The sequence below is a fragment of the Montipora capricornis genome, chromosome 11 (assembly GCF_036669925.1).
Source record: "Montipora capricornis isolate CH-2021 chromosome 11, ASM3666992v2, whole genome shotgun sequence".
NCBI classification, from domain to species: Eukaryota; Metazoa; Cnidaria; class Anthozoa; order Scleractinia; family Acroporidae; genus Montipora; species Montipora capricornis.
Window position 1 is genome coordinate 7,729,857 of NC_090893.1, and position 16,840 is coordinate 7,746,696.

The window sequence follows — 16,840 nt, forward strand, 5'->3', positions numbered from 1 at the left end:
TAAGAAAACAGTAAGAAGTAAATAAATAAATAAAAATTATAGGTGATTAAAAGGATCCGGCGTGTAGATTGGAAACATGACTATCACGGGAGATGACGAGGCATGTCACAGAAGCTGATTCATAAAACCAGGGAATATTCCTTTTTAAAGCCTTCTTTTACGAACTAATGTTAAAGATTCAGGGTTTTTGTCACTTAATGATGGATTCTTGCTTTGATCATGGCAGCAGCTAAGTGAACACAGTAAAAACATGCGCAGTGGTTTCCGTCTAAAAGTAAAGATAGAATATATAAATACTCCTATTATATGGAAGCAAATATTATCTCGTAATTATCTGAAAATCCAACGGGATTAAAATTAAGATGGGCCGCATAGATTTTATATCTTTTGAGCAAAATGCAAAATCTTACAACGGCCGTAATCCGGAATCACGTCATCCCAAAGTGAAACTCCATTCAGTTTAATAAGATTGTGCGTCTTCGATTACGGAAAATCAGAAGATCCGTGTTTTAACTTCCAAAAACAAGCTGTTTCAATATCGTTGCCTTTTTTCCAAACACCAATATACCATCTGCAATGATCTTTTGACTTTTGTCTCAACATTCCATCAAAAACGAGCCATCAAAAAGCTTTAACTTCATTTCAATAGTCGCCGAATAGCTTATCATAATGAAGCTATAATACTATTTACAAATCTATTGTGTTGCTTCTTCATGTTTCTCCAAATGAAATTTGCCGGAAATTATTCGAAGGTAAAAATGACCCCACACACGAATCTGCGTCAGAGATCCTAATTTTCCGTACAATTGCCACTTTAAGTGTCAAGAAACTGTCCAATGAATGACATGAGGTAATTATTCACCAGAAACCAACACAAACAGATCTCCTTTGTGTCACGACCCAATGCAAATATTCAGCGGTACCCCGAAAGGTTATAAGTTTTCTCAACTGAGTCGTGTTTAGATGCAAAATAAGGAAGTCACTGTGGCAGACATCCCCAGCTGAAATACAACAAGTTAAAGCAATTATGAAACGCCAGATGTCTCTCTGCGTTTTCTTCTTTAGCGTCGTAACGATTGTAAGGATTTCAGCAGTCTCCTTAAATGCGATAGAACGGGTTTACAAACATGGTGATATCATTCTTGGAGGTTTATTTCCACTTCATCTTGCTAACGAGAATGGATCGTGCACCAGTCTTCGTCCGAACGTTCTAATGTACTCCGAAGCGATGGTTTTCACGGTCGAAGAGATAAACAAAAATGATCCCATTTTACGTAATATTACTCTTGGGTATGATATCCGCGATACGTGCGGAACCGATCAACTCGGGGTTGAAGTCGCTTCCGATTTTGTCTTCAGAAACACACTGCACTTTGACTCACGATTTCAAGCCACAAATTCATGTATTGCACGGTTCACGTCACAGAAACAAGGTCCTATCTTAGCAGTCATCGGTGGACTTGACTCTCGAGTGTCGGTTAACGTGGCAAACGTGCTCCAAGTGGTGGATCTTCCGCAAGTTAGTTATGGCGCGAGTGCCGACCTTGCAAATTCTGCGTATACGTCATTTTTTCGAACGGTTCCAGTGGATAAATTTCAGTCGCGTGCGATGGCAGAGCTAGTGACCCATTATAAGTGGAGTTGTGTTGCCGTAATTGGCGTCGATGATTGGTATGGCCGCAGTGGAGTGGATGCATTCGTAACTGCGGCGAACGAAAGTTCAATTTGTATTGCAATGAGACAACAATTCCCAGTGGTAGATTCGGATGTTTTCATCGAGGAAATGGTTACCAGACTAAAAAGCATGGAGCATGTCCAAATAATTGTCTTGTACTGCCTCGTGCCACAGGCGACTAAGGTATTCGAGGAAGCTTTGCGTCAAGGGTTGACAGGTAAAACATGGATTGCAAGCGATGGTTGGGCAGAGTCTTCGTTGATTCACGAAATGCGATTCAAACCCATCATTCATGGCGCCATCGGGTTTGGCTTCCACGCATTTGAATTCGATAGTTTTAAAAAGCACATAGAAAATGTGAATCCTCACATGAACAAAGGTTCATGGTGGAATGAACTGTGGGAGAGCGATTTCAATTGCTCTGCGGCAAATTACTCAAGTCCACTGCTGACACCTTGTTCTGGTTCTGAAAGAATTTCACCAGAGAGATATGACAGGGATTTTAGTCAAGGTGCTTCGCCATATGTGAGGGACGCAGTGTATTCTGTGGCGAATGGATTGAAAGCGTTACTCAAGAATTGCACTAATGAACAAGGAAAGTTGTGTTCTGAGCGACTTCGACCTGAGGATGTGTCGTCAAGTCTGAAGAAACTTTCATTTGAGGGACTGACTGGTCACATCAACTTGGAGAAAGGCGAAGTCCAGGCAATGTATGACATTTACAACTATCAACAGGCATCTGACGGTGGATTAAATCTTGTTAAGATAGGAGTTTGGAACGCCGGCGAAAAACCCAAATTGCAGGTCCAGGATGACCTTGTGGAATGGCATAACAATGTTAAGCCTCATTCCAGATGTGGAGAAACTTGCAGAGCTGGGACATATAAGAGCGCTCTAAACCTGTGTTCGTGGGAATGTGTTCCTTGCGACTTGGACACTGTCAGCGAAAAACCAGACAGCTTTGAATGTACTCGCTGTATTGCAGGGTATATATCCAACCATGACAACTCCAAATGCGAGGAAGTTCCCCTTAAATTTATTCAATGGAGTGATTCCTGGGGAAGTGCTCTAGGCGCACTTACAATCTCATGTATACTATGCGTATTAGTAGTTATGGTGATAACTATGCGACACTTTAAGACACCGATAATTCAAGACACCGGAGGCATTCTCAACCTCATATTATTGGTTCTGGTGGCTTTGGGCTACGGGTTTAATTTTATGCATCTCATCAAACTATCCGATGCAATATGCCGTACATTGCCGCCTGTATTCTACTTTGTCTACACCGGTGGTGCATTTGTACAATTTGTCAAAGTTTGCCGAATCCGTTATTTAGTGCAAACACTTACTCCTCCTTCGTCCAAATCGAGGTGTAAGCAGGTGCTATTTTCTTCATTCGCGCTGTGCCTCGCGCCAGTCTTCATCTCCCTTATCTGGGTGCTGACAGATCCCCCAGAGTTTCGAAGACATGTTGTATCGAGGCTGGAAGTCGAGGCTATTTGTTTAGCTTACAGAACGACGACTGGGCATGTTTTGCGGTATTTCTGTGCGGCTCTTTTCAGTTTTATTTTAATCGCCGTCGTCGTCGTTGCGTACAGCACTAAAAATCTTCCTCATGGCCATAGGTTCGATGAAGCCAAACATTTAGCTTTCTCACTAACAGTATTTTTAGTGTCTTTCGCAACATTTTATCCAGGATGGGCAGTTTTGAAAGGGCCAAGTTTATCAATATTTGCAGTTTTAACCAACACAGTTGCCGCTACAGGTACCTTGGGTTGCAATTTCGCTCCAAAACTATGGCTTATTTATCGCTTTTCGAGGCATAATACAGAAAATTACGTTCGACCAGCCCCACTGGAGGTTCGAAACGAAAGGTCATCAACTCTGCTGTCCATTGGAGGGGTTGCTATTGCGTTGGGCACCGGTGGGTACCACTCATTCCAACGTGGGTCCCCTGGGGCTTCTCCGGCTTCTTCACGACGGGGTACTCCTGGAGTCTCTCCAGCTGCCACTCCTAAACGAGGTTCTCCTAGAGCCACCCTCGTTGTCCCTCATAGAAAATCCCAAGGAGTCTCTTATTGAAAACATGTTTGTAACAGCACAAGAGACTGTTTTCGCTGACCAGGGTAAGTTTCTTGTGAATCCTGGTTAGTTTCAACCCTTTCTGGGGGAAAACGGTCATTTTGGCGGTTCTTTCGAAATTACGGTTTTGTCTGTTACTCCGCACAAAGGACTCAAACTAATCGGGATTCACTATGAACTCACCATTGGCTAAATAGTCGATTAGAGTCCCATGAAAACTATTGAGCAGTACTTTCCCGTGGTGCTTTTTATTAGAGCGGTTTTCAATTGAGTGTCGAAAGTAATTAGCGAATTGCTTTGGTTTTGCATTTACTTCACTCAGTGATTGGTTCAAAGTTCTGGCGCCACTTTTTCAACGAATCAGAAGTGAAACCTAAACCAATCGTGGTTTGCGCGTGCACATTTTCCCGCGCTTTGTGTCGGCTATGTGTAATTACTTCGAGTTTTGATTGGTCTACTGGATTGTCTCCGTCCTTTTTGATTGGCCAAAGTAATTACTTTGGTTTTGGTTTTACGACACTCGATTGAAACTCGCTCTATTGTGTACAATTGAAGTGGTTGTAGGTTATACGCCGACAGGTAAAATCTAAAGGTGTGACATTCCAAGTACTAATTATGACAAAATCCATTATTTATACTTTGATTCTAAGACTATATTTAAGATTCACTTTATATAATAACGTACAAGGAAAGTGTGGAGATGAGCGTTCGCGACAGATTTGGGACACAACTAGCGCGAATTGCTAACTTTCTATTTCAAATATCTCCGAACTGCTCAAGAGCTTTCAGGTTTATAAAGATGTTAGAACTTTCTTCTTCCTGTTTGCTAAGGTCCTGTTGCTAAGGTCCCGTGCGGCTATTGGGTCTGTTTACAGAAGCGTAAGGATGAACATTAGCAGCCGATTTTGTGTCGACTTTCACAGAGCTTGGAGCTTTACTGGTTGATTTTTCGTTTGTCCATGCGCTTTGCGGCCCTAAAATTATTAAAATAGAGATTAGAATGGTGCCAGATACGAAATGAATTTTAGCCGGATTTGCATCACAGCTGTATAAGGAGCCTCTAACTTTTGAGTCTATGGACGAAATCCTAAAATGTGTTCATTCTAATAGGAGCTATGGAGCAATACTACCCTGTGGGGTGGTTTCGTATGCCGTACAAAGTGGTTCTAACTTTTAAGTCTGTGGGTGAAATCCAAAAGTGTGATCATTTAAATGAAAGCTACTGAGCAGTACTTTCCTGTGGTGCTGTTTATGATGCTGTACAAGGTGGTTCTAACTTTTAAGTCTGTGGGTGAAAACCTTATAGGCCTACCTTCAGCCGACAGGTTTTTCGACCGTTTGTTTTTGTTATGGAAATTCGCATTGCTTATCGTAGCGATTTGATGGGATGAATTTCAGCTTTGACAGGATTTTCATATATGAAAATTGTTCTACGGCAGGCAATGCCTGTCGGTTGAAGGTGGGCCTTTAAGTGTGACCATTCAAACGAAAGCTACTGAGCAGTATTTTCATGTTGTGATGTTTATTATCGCGGCCGTACAAAGTGGTTCTATCTTTTGAATCTGTGAGTGAAATCCTAAAGTGTGACCATTAAAATGAAAGCTGCTGAGCAGTACTTTCCTGTGGTGCTGTTTATTATGCTGTACAAGGTGGTTCTATCTTTTGAGTCTGTGGGTGAAATCCTAAAGTGTGACCATTCAAATGAAAGCTACTGAGCAGTACTTTCCTGTGATGCTGTTTATTATGCTGTACAAGGTGGTTCTATCTTTTGAGTGTCTGTGGGTGTAATCCTAAAGTGTGACTATTCAAATGAAAGCTACTGAGCAGTACTTTCCTGTGGCGCCGTTCAAGGTTGTTCGAACTTTTGAGTCCGTGGATTATACAGAACTGGTCAGTTACCTTTATCTGATTTAGAACCCCTTCCTTTTGTAACTTTGGCCGGCTTAAGTCCTAGAACGATAACACAAAAAAATTAATTGTTTTTGAAACTATATTGTAAACCACCGAAGGCTTCGACTTGCCATGCCTAGTATAATAGCCTTGTTTTAGTCTGTCAACTGGCTGTCTATGTTTATCCAAGAAAAACTCTTTAAAATTGACTGAGTAAAAAAGAAAATGCCTTTTCCAAATGTAACAGCTGCCACTAAAGTGTTAAGATCAGGATTTACTGCAGATGAGCTTCTCCCCGCTAAAAAAACATGAAAGAAAGAGAGCAGTTAGTATACCGTTATTGCAAGGACCTCTTTCCAAAAAATGTTGTAGCAGTACTGTTTTTCGCTTAATGTCAGACCAGGGTTTGCCCCGAGAGCAGTGGATTCTGGTGTCTTATCCGCTATGGTAGGGAAACAAGCGACAGAAATCACTGCGAGCAAGCGACCCGTTTCTTCTTGACTCAGGGAAGAATACAAGAAAACTTGAAAAACTAGTTTGCAAACCAGTTTTTGCTTTGAACACTTGCGCGCTGGTTTCTGCGAGTGAGGAGTTCATCTGACTCGATAAGCGTGCTCAGCAGAAAACGAATCCACTGCTCGCATGGAAGACCAGGCGTTGAAACTTTAATAAAAGCGAGCAAAGACCTGAAAAAATAAACTAACTTCAATCCGAATAAACTGAGTGTTTCAATATATAATACCTGCACTCTGCTCTCCCTCCCAGTCCTCTCTCGCATTTTTGATGAGTTCATCGAGAGTCGATGCCAGGTCGTTTAATGTGTCAATCTGCTTCTGTAACACAAATGTTAAAATCGTTATCTAAACGAGCACAAATTTACTGTCTTTGTCTCGATTTCTGAAATTTGTTAGACTTACGTCTTTGATGTTGTTAGAATCTGCTCGCTACCAATTAACGTGTTTCCATCTCTTAATTCCCGGTTCGCACCATGTACGATGCAACGACTTAAAGAGTTGTTACTCAAGTAGATTTTATACACAGAAAATGACGTGACAAAGCCATATAAGGACATAGTAACAAGTTACGGAACAACATTAAATCACTATGAATGCGATAAGGTGAAGGTCATCTTTTGACTTACCTGAGCTTGTTCTGGCGGAATATTTGTTGCTATGGTTTCCAGTTTCTGCTCTGACTCCTCTATCTCCGGGTCAAATTTTGTTCTCAGGTAGTCTGGGACTAAAATCAATAACAATTGGCGGTAACAATTCACCAATCAGGACTGACAGATAGTCAAATAAGCCAATCAGAAGTAGAAACGTATACATGCAGCCGGCGCTAAGGACGAGAAAACCTCCCTCAGGGATAAAGCAATCAAATTATAAATAACTATTACTAACTACAACTAATTACTACTACTTCATTACTACTAACTACTAACTACTAACTACTAACTACTAACTACTAACTACTAACTACTACTACTACTACTACTACTACTACTACTACTACTACCACCACCTACTATTACTACTACTACTACCACCACCACCACCACCATAAAACGAGAAAATGGTATAACTTGGTTTTCAAGGTATGTTTATGACTGTATGTTTAAGACTTTTGACGAACATTTGCTTGAAAGGCTATTTTGTTCAAAAGTTCAGGGCCAAAAAAATGCAAAGGCTCCATAGCAATAAGACTTTCAATTCAAGCTTACAGCGTTCAGGTGTAGTGTTGAAGATGACCGGGACGTTCTAGATGGTATCAAAGTAAAGGTGGAGGAGGGGTCTAAATTTTAAAGGAGGAAGGAGAAGAAGATACTTAAACAGCTCCGCGTTAAACTTTAACTTTTATTCACTGTTTATAAACTGTTTTATATAATTACGACAATATCTTAGGCGTATTTATTAGTATTTCAAGGGAAAAAAATTGCCACTGTTCTCCACCACGTGGACTTACAGTTCACATTCTTTCCTCAGTTGCAACCATAAAGAAACAGTTTCGATTTTGCACGCTGGTAAAATGTAAAGACACTTAATACAACTTGGTTTAATGTCAAAGAGATGGTTTCCAATCACGTGATGAGACAGCCATGTTGGTGCACAAAACAATAGCAAATTATGGCTCATGATTTGCATTATAATAGACTCAAATTCCCAAACGACCTTTCTCTCTATTGTTCTGTGCAGCAACATGGCTGCTGTGAAGTCAGGTGAAAACCATCGACTCTGGTATTGTGACAATAGCTGATAGTCAATGGACCATTTTCGAGTTCACGTCTGCCTTCTCTTCAAAGCGAGTCTAAGTGCGAAGTTTTTGTGACGGTAATTAGTTCTACGTTACATGTGAATGGAAACTAATTACCATCACAAAAACTTCGCACTTGGACTCGCTTTGAATAGAACGCAGGCATGAACTCGGAAATGGCCTATTTCAAAACCGATACTAATAGCACTTCCGGTCCTCTAAACGTCTACTGCTTACGGCAGATTTCTTAGCATTCAAATAGTCCCAACGTGAAAGGAAAAGTGTCTGCTGTGGCGATCGCATCAAAGAAGCAAACTTCACGGTATAAGCAACTTGCTGTAAACAGTTATGTAGTTGATCGTTCCACAGCACCATAGGTGGAGCAAACAGAATGTTCACATCCTGATATCCTGATTCTCTCCTCACTATACGGCGGAGGTGGTTTACTTGTCCTTTGTGCATGGAGAGTGTACTGTGAAGCAAGGGTCCTCTCTTCCCGTTCATACTCAGGGGGAGGAGAGTCGGGACAAGTTCGATCGTAAGAAGGTGGGTCCTGAGTAATGGGGTAGGGTGGTAGGCTCTCTCCTCCTGACCACGAGTCTCCAGACCACGAATTCGTCCCATCCAGCTGGACACAACGGCGTCTGTAACGCCGACAAACGCAGTCGCACATCAGGCAGAACAAACAAAGAAAGCCAATCAAACCGATCGTGGAGCAAATTACGACTGTTTGATCTACGCACTCGAAGTTACTCGACTGGCAAATACCCTGACAGCAACGTAAACCCACACTCCCACAATCCGAATCGGTATTGCATACTACACAACGGCTAGCCGAACACACATTACTACAACAGTATTCGTTCGGAGCACAGTCAGTTCCTTTCCAGCACGGAGAGCCGATACAATTGTCGCTACATTTCCTTTCGTCAAAACTGTTGAGACAGCAATGGCCATCACGGCCACAATCAGAATCTGATGTGCAAAACTCTCCGCGGCAGTAGACGTCGTCTTTGCATTTAGCACCGCAACAGCTTTCCGATGTGTAACAGTCAGCAAAAGACTTGCACGTGTGACCAACGCAGTTTGAACCACGAATACATTCATTATTGCAACAGACCTTCTTAAGCCAAGGTAAAAAACGACAACCAAAACAAGACTTTCCGTGTTTCGAAGCGATAGAATATGTTAGAGTCGAAGTTAAGAAAATCACCAGAACAAGTCCTTTGAGACTTCTGTAAAACGAGAAGCCGTTAACCTTCGAGTAAACAGCCATAAGTTTCCTCTTCTCTTTAATTAGCAACTAAAACCGTTGACCACGAATCAAAGAGGGTGACATCTTGACTATCCATCTGTTCTACCGCACTAGTCCTAAGATCGAAGATCGCGTACTGAATTCTTATGACCAGCACTCACCTCGCAATGGGAGATTTTTAATTGGATAATTTTCGGATACAAGACTAGGCGAAAACGAATGCAGCTTGACCTCATTCAATGAGAGGTCAATCCCCGTAAGGATAAGTTTTAAAATTCCTTTACATTGTGCTTGGTTTGATAAGAAAAAAGATCGAAGAAAAAAGAAATCACGGACAGACACAAATATTTTATGGTTAAAGAGAGTGTCGTTATTGGAGAGTAAGGGGTTGAAGTCTCAATGACCAAAAAGTCGGACCCTTTTAAATTGCAAATTGACACGACTCAGACAAAATTGAGTGGCTTTTATCTCAAACATTGGGATATAATTAATCCGTTACAAAATAGATCGAATCGATGTTTTTCTTATACGAAACGTTGCTGCCATTGTTTTATCATCTAGCAGTAATTGGTCCCACTCTACCTTACTTTAAAATTTTTCTCTCTTTTTATAATTTAAGACACGTGGAATTGTGAAATGCACGTGTGATTCTCAGCTATTTGTCAGACGATTATCATGACTTTCGTTCCCAGGATCTCTCTTCTCAACGACAATGGAGATGCTGGGAACGAGGTTGATTATTCTTGATGTTATTGCGCATACGTTCTGCGCATCTCCCCCTCCGTTTGGGCGTACCCACTCCCTCATACGGTCTGGGATTAGATGTTATGTCCAGGAGCCAATGCACTTACCCTATTGGGGGGATGCCTGTTCGCCTTAAACACAAAAAAAACGTTCTGCGCATCTCCAGATACTCGGGTTTCCTATCGGGGATACTTACTAATGCAGGGATATTTTGACAAAGTAGATCTTCGTAAGTACTCTTGGTATCCAAAAAGATAATTGGGGGTAACCCGGGTAACTATGCATTCTTTAGAGATAAATAAGCTTCAATTTGAGAAAGAACGCCACATTCCTTTGTATTTTAGAGCTTTTTACAAATATTCTCTATGAATTATCTTTGAAAAATGCGTGGTTACCCCCAATTTCCTTTTTGGATTTCAATAACAATTGATAAGATATACCTTTCCTGCATAATCACAAATCGGGGCAAAAATATCTTTGAATTAGTAGGCACCGTCCTTAAAGGGGCAGTGTCACGCCATTTCAGTTAAAAACTTCAAAACACTAAAATACTCCTTTGCGTGAATCAAGACCAAAGAAAAATAGTGCAGTTTTGTTGCCAATAACAACTGAAGTGAACTGAAGCTATTCTTTGTTATTGCATTCATGGATGGTGAGCATTGAAATGGATTGAAACTTGAAAAAACTGGCCAGTTTTCAGTTTTAAGTTTGGAGATGGTGTCCGCAGAAAGTCACCAAAAATTAAGCACGAAGAGCTCTTTGTGCAAGAAATATATATTTTATATCTTGTCAGTGGTTTGTCAGGAATGTTGTATGTGTGAGCTAAAGTACTAATTTAGATTTTTACCAAGTTTTGATGTAAAAATAACAAATTTATGATGACAGTGCTTCTTTAATTCCCAACTTATCCAGCCTTATTCAATGAAACCTTTATGCAAATTTGTACCTCTTTCCCCAAGGCAGATATTTTCAACCTTCACCTATTCCTTCTTCTAGGGAGTAAGGCTTGCCAGTAATGTTTGTCAAGGTGCTTTTTATTCGAAAGTAAATTCATTAGATTTTGCCCCCTTTTCAACATTTGTGAATCTGGTATTCTACCAAGCAGGTAGTTTACTCTACTAGTATACTTGGTCCCCATTTTGCCTCAGGTGTCGAATTACATGTTCAGCTATGCAAAGCATGAAATCTTTGCATTATCAAATCTTTTGGCTCCTCTCATGCCAAAAAGGGACTTGCTCAATTCACATGTCACTTGTCATGACTTCTTTATTTATACTTACCAACTTCATGATTAAAGGCTTGTATTCTGCCATCACTTGCTTTCTATATCAATAAGAAGACAACCATTGAAAAAGTTTGATATCTTAGCATCCATTCCTTTTTAACTCATTGACCAGTAAAATTGTTTGGCATTAGACAGAGTAAAATCTATCAAGTCTCACTCCTACAGTGTAGCAGTCAATGAAAATCAAATATTTTTCAAAATTTAGCCAAAAATTAGACAGCTACCCGTCATCATTTGAGTGTTAATGTACACAAGAAATTATTGGCGATTTACGACATTCTAACAGGGAAAATCGAAAGATGTGTTTATGTAAATGAAGAGAAATCTGTATCAGATATACAGATTAACTACTTATAATAATAATGAGGTCGTTACAGCAATACCTTAAACTGTGGCCTTGCTGTATTGACCTAGGTCAATACAGCTAGGCCAAGGTTTGAGATTTTGCTGTAATGACCCAACGGTCAAGGTTATTAAGTTGCTTATTGTCTGGCTAACACAACAGTTCTAAAGAAGAAAACTAATTTGCATAATCCATAATCGACCCATGGGTATTAAGGGAGAATATTGCCCTAGCGTTTAGCTGCTTTTAGCCAATCAGAGTGCACGTTATATCGGCCAGAAACACTAGCCATATAGTATTGACTAATGAAACATTTCTTTTGTTTTCCCATCATGAATTGTTACTGCTCAAGTTTTATAAGTTAGGCTAGAAAGGTTTCTTTTTTCGCACCCATTGGCAGTAGTGAGAAACAAGTAGCAGCTGGATTTGCACTCTACACTGTCTCAACACAACCATACTCCACACAGCTTTTTTAAAAAAAGTTTCAATAGTTTACATTTTTAAAACATAAAAGGAAAGATGCAATTTGAACCTGAATATCAGGGTCTGCTTCTTGTTGGACAAGTAGAGGTAAAAGCACCAAATTTCTAAAGAAAGGTGTTTTTTCATTTTTCAGAAGTTTAGTCAATGTGTTGACTTGGCCTGTTACAAGAAAAAAGAAAAAGCAAAAAAAGTTTTCATGTACAGTACCTTTCATTCTAACATGAACTGGTTTCCTATTTTGCATCTAGTATTCCATACACTAAAGTTAGGGGGTATTTACGTGAGCCCAGGACGAACTCAGACTGGTATAAACTTGTGCGGGTATGAAAGTTTTGCATTTGTTTACAAGAAACCGGTACAAAATGCTTGGTGCCCAGTTTCGGGATGAAATGATAATTATGTTTTGTCTAATAAGTATTTGTTTGACCCAATAGCATACAGGCTTGAAATTTCTGGACCCGGTCTGAGATTTTGTTGTCATTTACATAATAACGGTACGGACTCAGACTGGTAAGAGAATTTCTTGTCTCAGTCCAGAAGTTAACAGCTAGCTGTTTTGGTCACATTTATGGCGCCTATTGTTGATCATGGCATCAACTGAGCATCAGCTCTTAGCCCTGGGAAAAACCTGAATATAATACATAAGAGCAATTTTCACAGGAAGGCATGTTTTCTTTGACAAGTCTCTTGTTCAAAGAATGACATGTACCGGTATGTTATTTTTTAGGAGACTTGAGAAGAGAAAACAGGTTAAGGATTTTTTTCACACACAAGCAAGAAAATCTTGTCACAACCCAGTCCCAGGATCGTGGGTTCAAATCCCATCTGGGGATCAGATTTTTCCAAGTTTCTATTTGATGCATAATACCTTTCAAATAAAAAAATTGTCAAGTTAAACTTGCTTGTGTGTATTAAACTGGTATCAACAGATGGCAGAGCCCCCTTTCCCCTTGGCCCTCTCCTTTGCTATTAAAACTTAAAAATATACTTCATCATCCACATGAATTACCTGAAAGGAGAGCATAGTTATCCAAGACAGAAGGCCTGAAACAAAAAATTATTTAGCAATAGACCTTTGTGAGTTGAGAAGAGGACCCACTGAGACAACCAACACATCAAGGGACGAGTTTGGAAATCAATTCAACTCATCACACTCAGGTAGACTGCAAGTGCTCTTGTCAAAAGTGACCCTGTTCACTCCTCAGAAAAGGAAATGTTAAAATCTACATAACATAATAAACTGTTCGAGTGAGGCCTTGAAATGCTTTTGAAAACTAACCTTTGCTGATTATGCAGCATCATTGGGAAAAAAATGATGATGTCATAGATCGGCAAAAGCTAGTTCAGAATTAAAGTTTTCAAAAGCAGCTCAAGGCCTCACTCAAACAGTTCATTCATTATGTAAGTAAAATTAGGCAGCTACAAAACTCGAACTGGATCAACTTGGATCACTCGCCTTGGATCGACATTAAAAAAACATGAAGGCAACGAGAATAGCCCTAATCTTTATGCTAACCTTGGTGAATTGGCGCAAACGTTGAATAATCTTGGCTCACAAAACTGTTTTTTGCTCGATCCAAGTTGAGCGATCCGAGTTGATCCGGTTCGACTTTTGCACCTGCTCTCTAAAATATGCTGTTAAAGGCCAACATCGAATGTTAAAATGTAACCTATTGTAGCAGTTGATTTCATGATGATAAGAGGAGGGGGAAGGGAGGGTTCATGTTCAATAGTAGCAGTGGATTACATGAACATATAAGGGGCGGGGGGGGGGGGGGTGCAGAGGGAGGGAAGGTGCAATCATGTTACTACTCTGAATTACCACTATAATTACAGTTTGTATTATTACCAGTTCATCTGCTCATGTTCCAGCTTAAGTAGGAATGCCTGTATTGATTCTTTTAGCTCTTGAACTCTACTGGATACCGCCTCTAATGAAACTTCTAACAACGTCTCATCCTTGTGTGAACCCAAAATAAACACATGAGTTATTGAATAATCAGAGCAATCACAGAATTCCCGTGCACCTAAAAGCCTTACTATTTAACCTAATGTTACCGCAGTCCCAAAGTCAATGAAAATGAATAATTATGGGAACTGCCAGGAGAGGCTGGGAACTGCCAACGGTTGCGTTGCACTGATTGGAAAATTTGAATAGACTCGAGTGCTTCGAATTCCTTTGGTCTGGTTTCTTACATCGATGATGTTGAGGAAGCTTCTCATGGATTTCAGGATCGCAATTCTCGGTGAATTTTCGAAAGATGTAGCTCAAACTCGGCGAAGTTATGGGCACATCCCTAATCAATTGGATGCTGGTGTTTTTAAGGTGAGAATTTCACTGGTTTGGCGTCAGTTCCAGCACGAACAAGACGAGGTCACCAGCAAGCGGTTGGGCGTCTAACCATCGGTGGTGAAAAGATCTCGCAAAATGACGACGCCTCAAACAGCTCGGAACGACCAAAACGACATAACACAGGTCTCAGTTGACACTTTGTTTTATCTTTCATTGAATTATTTGCTTTCAAAGTTTATTGCCGAGCAAATCGCAAACGCCGTCATGTATTTATCCCTCTACAGATCGATAACAATAACACGAAAAGAGGGTGGTTCGCCTGTGAATCAATCGTGAATTTATCAAAAACTGAAAACAGAAAATCATCTTCCTTTTCCACACCAAAATTGACGATGAAATTAAGAGTGATCAAAATTACAGACCTGCATTTTCAATTCCAAAAAGTTTTCTTTGCTGTCACTTTGTTTGTTACATCCGCCATATTTGCGCCCACGATCTCCAAACGTCGTCTTGTACACACTGTACATGCGCGATCCTAATCGATGGCATCAAACAAACATGGCAGACGAACTTGCCTATTTCGATGGAAGATTATAATCCTTTTTGTAACATCGATTTACTTTGTCTTTACTTTATATGCGGTTAACGTTCTTTTCTTGAGAAAGGATGAGCATCAGTTTAGAAAAAAATCGTCAATCACGCCTAGGTCTCCAACAAAACACCACCATGTATCAAGTGGAAGACCCTCTGCAAAAGAACCAGTTGTGGACGTTGAAATTTGGGGAAAGGCAGCCATAGGATTATACCTTTGGGAGCATATCCTTGAAGGTCCTTTAGAAGAAAGGTTGGGAGGAGTATGGAGTTTTGGACAGAAGCAAATTCAGAACATAAGGTTTACTTTCCGGACTGGTCCAGGAGTTGTTCCTGGCAAAGTTCCAAGCGAAACTCGAAATGTTATTCTGGTCATCAATGGTCGAGAACCGAAGAAAATAGAATTTGCGAAAGCTTGGCTTGATTCTTTGGAGAGTTTTTCAAGCCTTCGTCATGTGGCAGTGGTTTTGTTGGGAAACGAACAGTGTGAAAATGAGTGGTTAAATTCCTACCTAGAAACGAATGGAGGACCTGTTCAGGGTGCCTTTGTTGTTTACGACATCCCGTATGCAGATTCTAGAATGTTTTATCAGTGGCCCCTAGGGGTTGCAACATACAGGAAATTTCCTAATGTACCTATTCGCTCAATCGATATCAACCAACCGCGAAAATACAGATGCAATTTCTTAGGAACTGTCTATCCCAATTCTTCTCGTGTTCAATTAAAAAATGTCATAAAACACTTTAAACTAGATGAGGTTTGTTTTGTGAAAACAAGGGAAGTTTGGCTGCCAGGAGAAAGTTCGAAATCAACTAATGACTTTCATTATGCTCTAGCAAATAGTGACCTAACTTTGAATCCCGTGGGGATGAACACAGAATGTTATCGCATGTATGAAGCATGCTCTTATGGATCAGTGCCTGTGATTGAAGATGTTGTTACACCTGGAAAATGTCGGAAGGATGGAATGTCACCCTTACACCTGTTAAAAAAATACAAGGCCCCTTTTATATACATTAAAGACTGGAGAGAATTACCAAGAATTATAGAAAATGAGAAGCAACTCACTCACACGGAAATTGTTGAGAGACGACAAAGAATATTGTTTTGGTATAAATTTTTTAAGGAGGCTCTTAGGGATAAATTTGTTGATGTAATAAAGAAGACATTTTCTGGATAGAATATAGACTGTATTCATAAATGGCGGCCAAAGAATTATTCTTTTGTCTTCATGCTAATCGTCCTCACTAGCCTCACTTTGGAGCAAAAATTTTCTAAAATTTTGTTTGTGCAAATGAGGCTTTCCTTATTCTAACAGGTATTGGTTTGGGAGACCCTGTGGCTTTCCAGATGCAGTCTTTGATTGGACTGACAACGAAACAATAGCTGATACAACAGAAACAATAGACTTAGCCCTGATAACAAAAGAAGCTACAGGTTATAGGGACTAATGAGAGTAGCAGTCTCGTAGCTACAGAAATACTTGTTCTAAAGTTGTAGATGGCAAGAGTATTAAAGCATGATCCACCATGAACATATTTTCCTTGCTTGTCACATAATCATCAGTTATTTTATTCAAAAGTGAGTCAAACATCTCATTTGCAGAGGCCACTGAGTAATGATGGAGCAATGTGGCCATTTACTCAGACTTCTCTAGTTTTGCTTTTGTTGATCACGGCCATCATTTTATTTCCAGGTATCAGTTGTGCTTGTGTGGATTGGAACAAGAGCAGAGCTTGAAGTGACCCCCTTTTTAGTGCATCTTTGTGTTTAAGTAACATTCATAACTGCATAAGACTCAGCAATGAGAGATTATATCCTTCAACTGAAACAAAAATTGTCGGTAGAAAAGATTTAATCTTGATGCAAACAAAAAGAAAAAAGCACTATATCTGAGATTTTTGGTATAAGGCATTAGGCATCATTTTATTTAAGGCATCATTTT

General features: G+C 40.1%; 4 protein-coding genes across 5 annotated transcripts; 2 read left to right on the forward strand and 2 right to left on the reverse strand.

Moving 5' to 3' along the window:
* Window positions 1-267: 267 nt before the first annotated feature.
* On the forward strand, window positions 268-3,903 carry LOC138022758 (extracellular calcium-sensing receptor-like). The gene has a single exon (XM_068869699.1). It carries the CDS (start codon window positions 1,028-1,030, stop codon window positions 3,758-3,760), a length of 2,733 nt encoding a protein of 910 aa, XP_068725800.1. The 5' UTR covers window positions 268-1,027; the 3' UTR covers window positions 3,761-3,903.
* Window positions 3,904-4,391: 488 nt separating this feature from the next.
* On the reverse strand, window positions 4,392-14,845 carry LOC138022761 (mediator of RNA polymerase II transcription subunit 8-like). Of its 2 annotated transcripts, XM_068869702.1 has the most exons (10): window positions 14,726-14,845; window positions 13,860-13,969; window positions 13,020-13,054; window positions 12,060-12,169; window positions 11,180-11,222; window positions 6,792-6,889; window positions 6,393-6,483; window positions 5,880-5,948; window positions 5,660-5,710; window positions 4,392-4,734 (listed from the first exon to the last, which is right to left on the reverse strand). In XM_068869702.1, exons 1-10 carry the CDS (start codon window positions 14,828-14,830, stop codon window positions 4,601-4,603), a joined length of 846 nt encoding a protein of 281 aa, XP_068725803.1. In that variant the 5' UTR covers window positions 14,831-14,845; the 3' UTR covers window positions 4,392-4,600. The 2 variants fall into 2 exon arrangements, with proteins under 2 accessions (XP_068725803.1, XP_068725804.1); XM_068869703.1 differs by lacking the exon at window positions 5,880-5,948.
* On the reverse strand, window positions 7,361-9,741 carry LOC138023777 (uncharacterized). Its single transcript, XM_068870845.1, has one exon. It carries the CDS (start codon window positions 9,174-9,176, stop codon window positions 8,247-8,249), a length of 930 nt encoding a protein of 309 aa, XP_068726946.1. The 5' UTR covers window positions 9,177-9,741; the 3' UTR covers window positions 7,361-8,246.
* On the forward strand, window positions 14,829-16,077 carry LOC138022760 (ribitol-5-phosphate xylosyltransferase 1-like). Its single transcript, XM_068869701.1, has one exon. The coding sequence runs from the start codon at window positions 14,846-14,848 to the stop codon at window positions 16,073-16,075; it is 1,230 nt and encodes a 409-aa protein (XP_068725802.1). The 5' UTR covers window positions 14,829-14,845; the 3' UTR covers window positions 16,076-16,077.
* The last annotated feature ends 763 nt before the right edge of the window (window positions 16,078-16,840 follow it).

What these genes read in the sequence shown, in the direction of transcription:
- LOC138022758 (XM_068869699.1), top strand. Translation starts at nt 1,028, where the DNA reads ATGAAACGCCAGATGTCTCTCTGCGTTTTCTTCTTTAGCGTCGTAACG.
- LOC138023777 (XM_068870845.1), bottom strand. Translation starts at nt 9,176, where the DNA reads ATGGCTGTTTACTCGAAGGTTAACGGCTTCTCGTTTTACAGAAGTCTC.
- LOC138022761 (XM_068869702.1), bottom strand. Translation starts at nt 14,830, where the DNA reads ATGTACAGTGTGTACAAGACGACGTTTGGAGATCGTGGGCGCAAATAT. An exon ending in AGCCTTTAATCATGAAGTTG is followed by an intron (nt 6,890 to 11,179) that starts GTAAGTATAAAT and finishes TATTGATTTTAG; the next exon opens with TCCCAGACTACCTGAGAACA. An exon ending in AGCTGTTACATTTGGAAAAG is followed by an intron (nt 5,711 to 5,879) that starts GCATTTTCTTTT and finishes TTATCGTTCTAG; the next exon opens with GACTTAAGCCGGCCAAAGTT.
- LOC138022760 (XM_068869701.1), top strand. Translation starts at nt 14,846, where the DNA reads ATGGCATCAAACAAACATGGCAGACGAACTTGCCTATTTCGATGGAAG.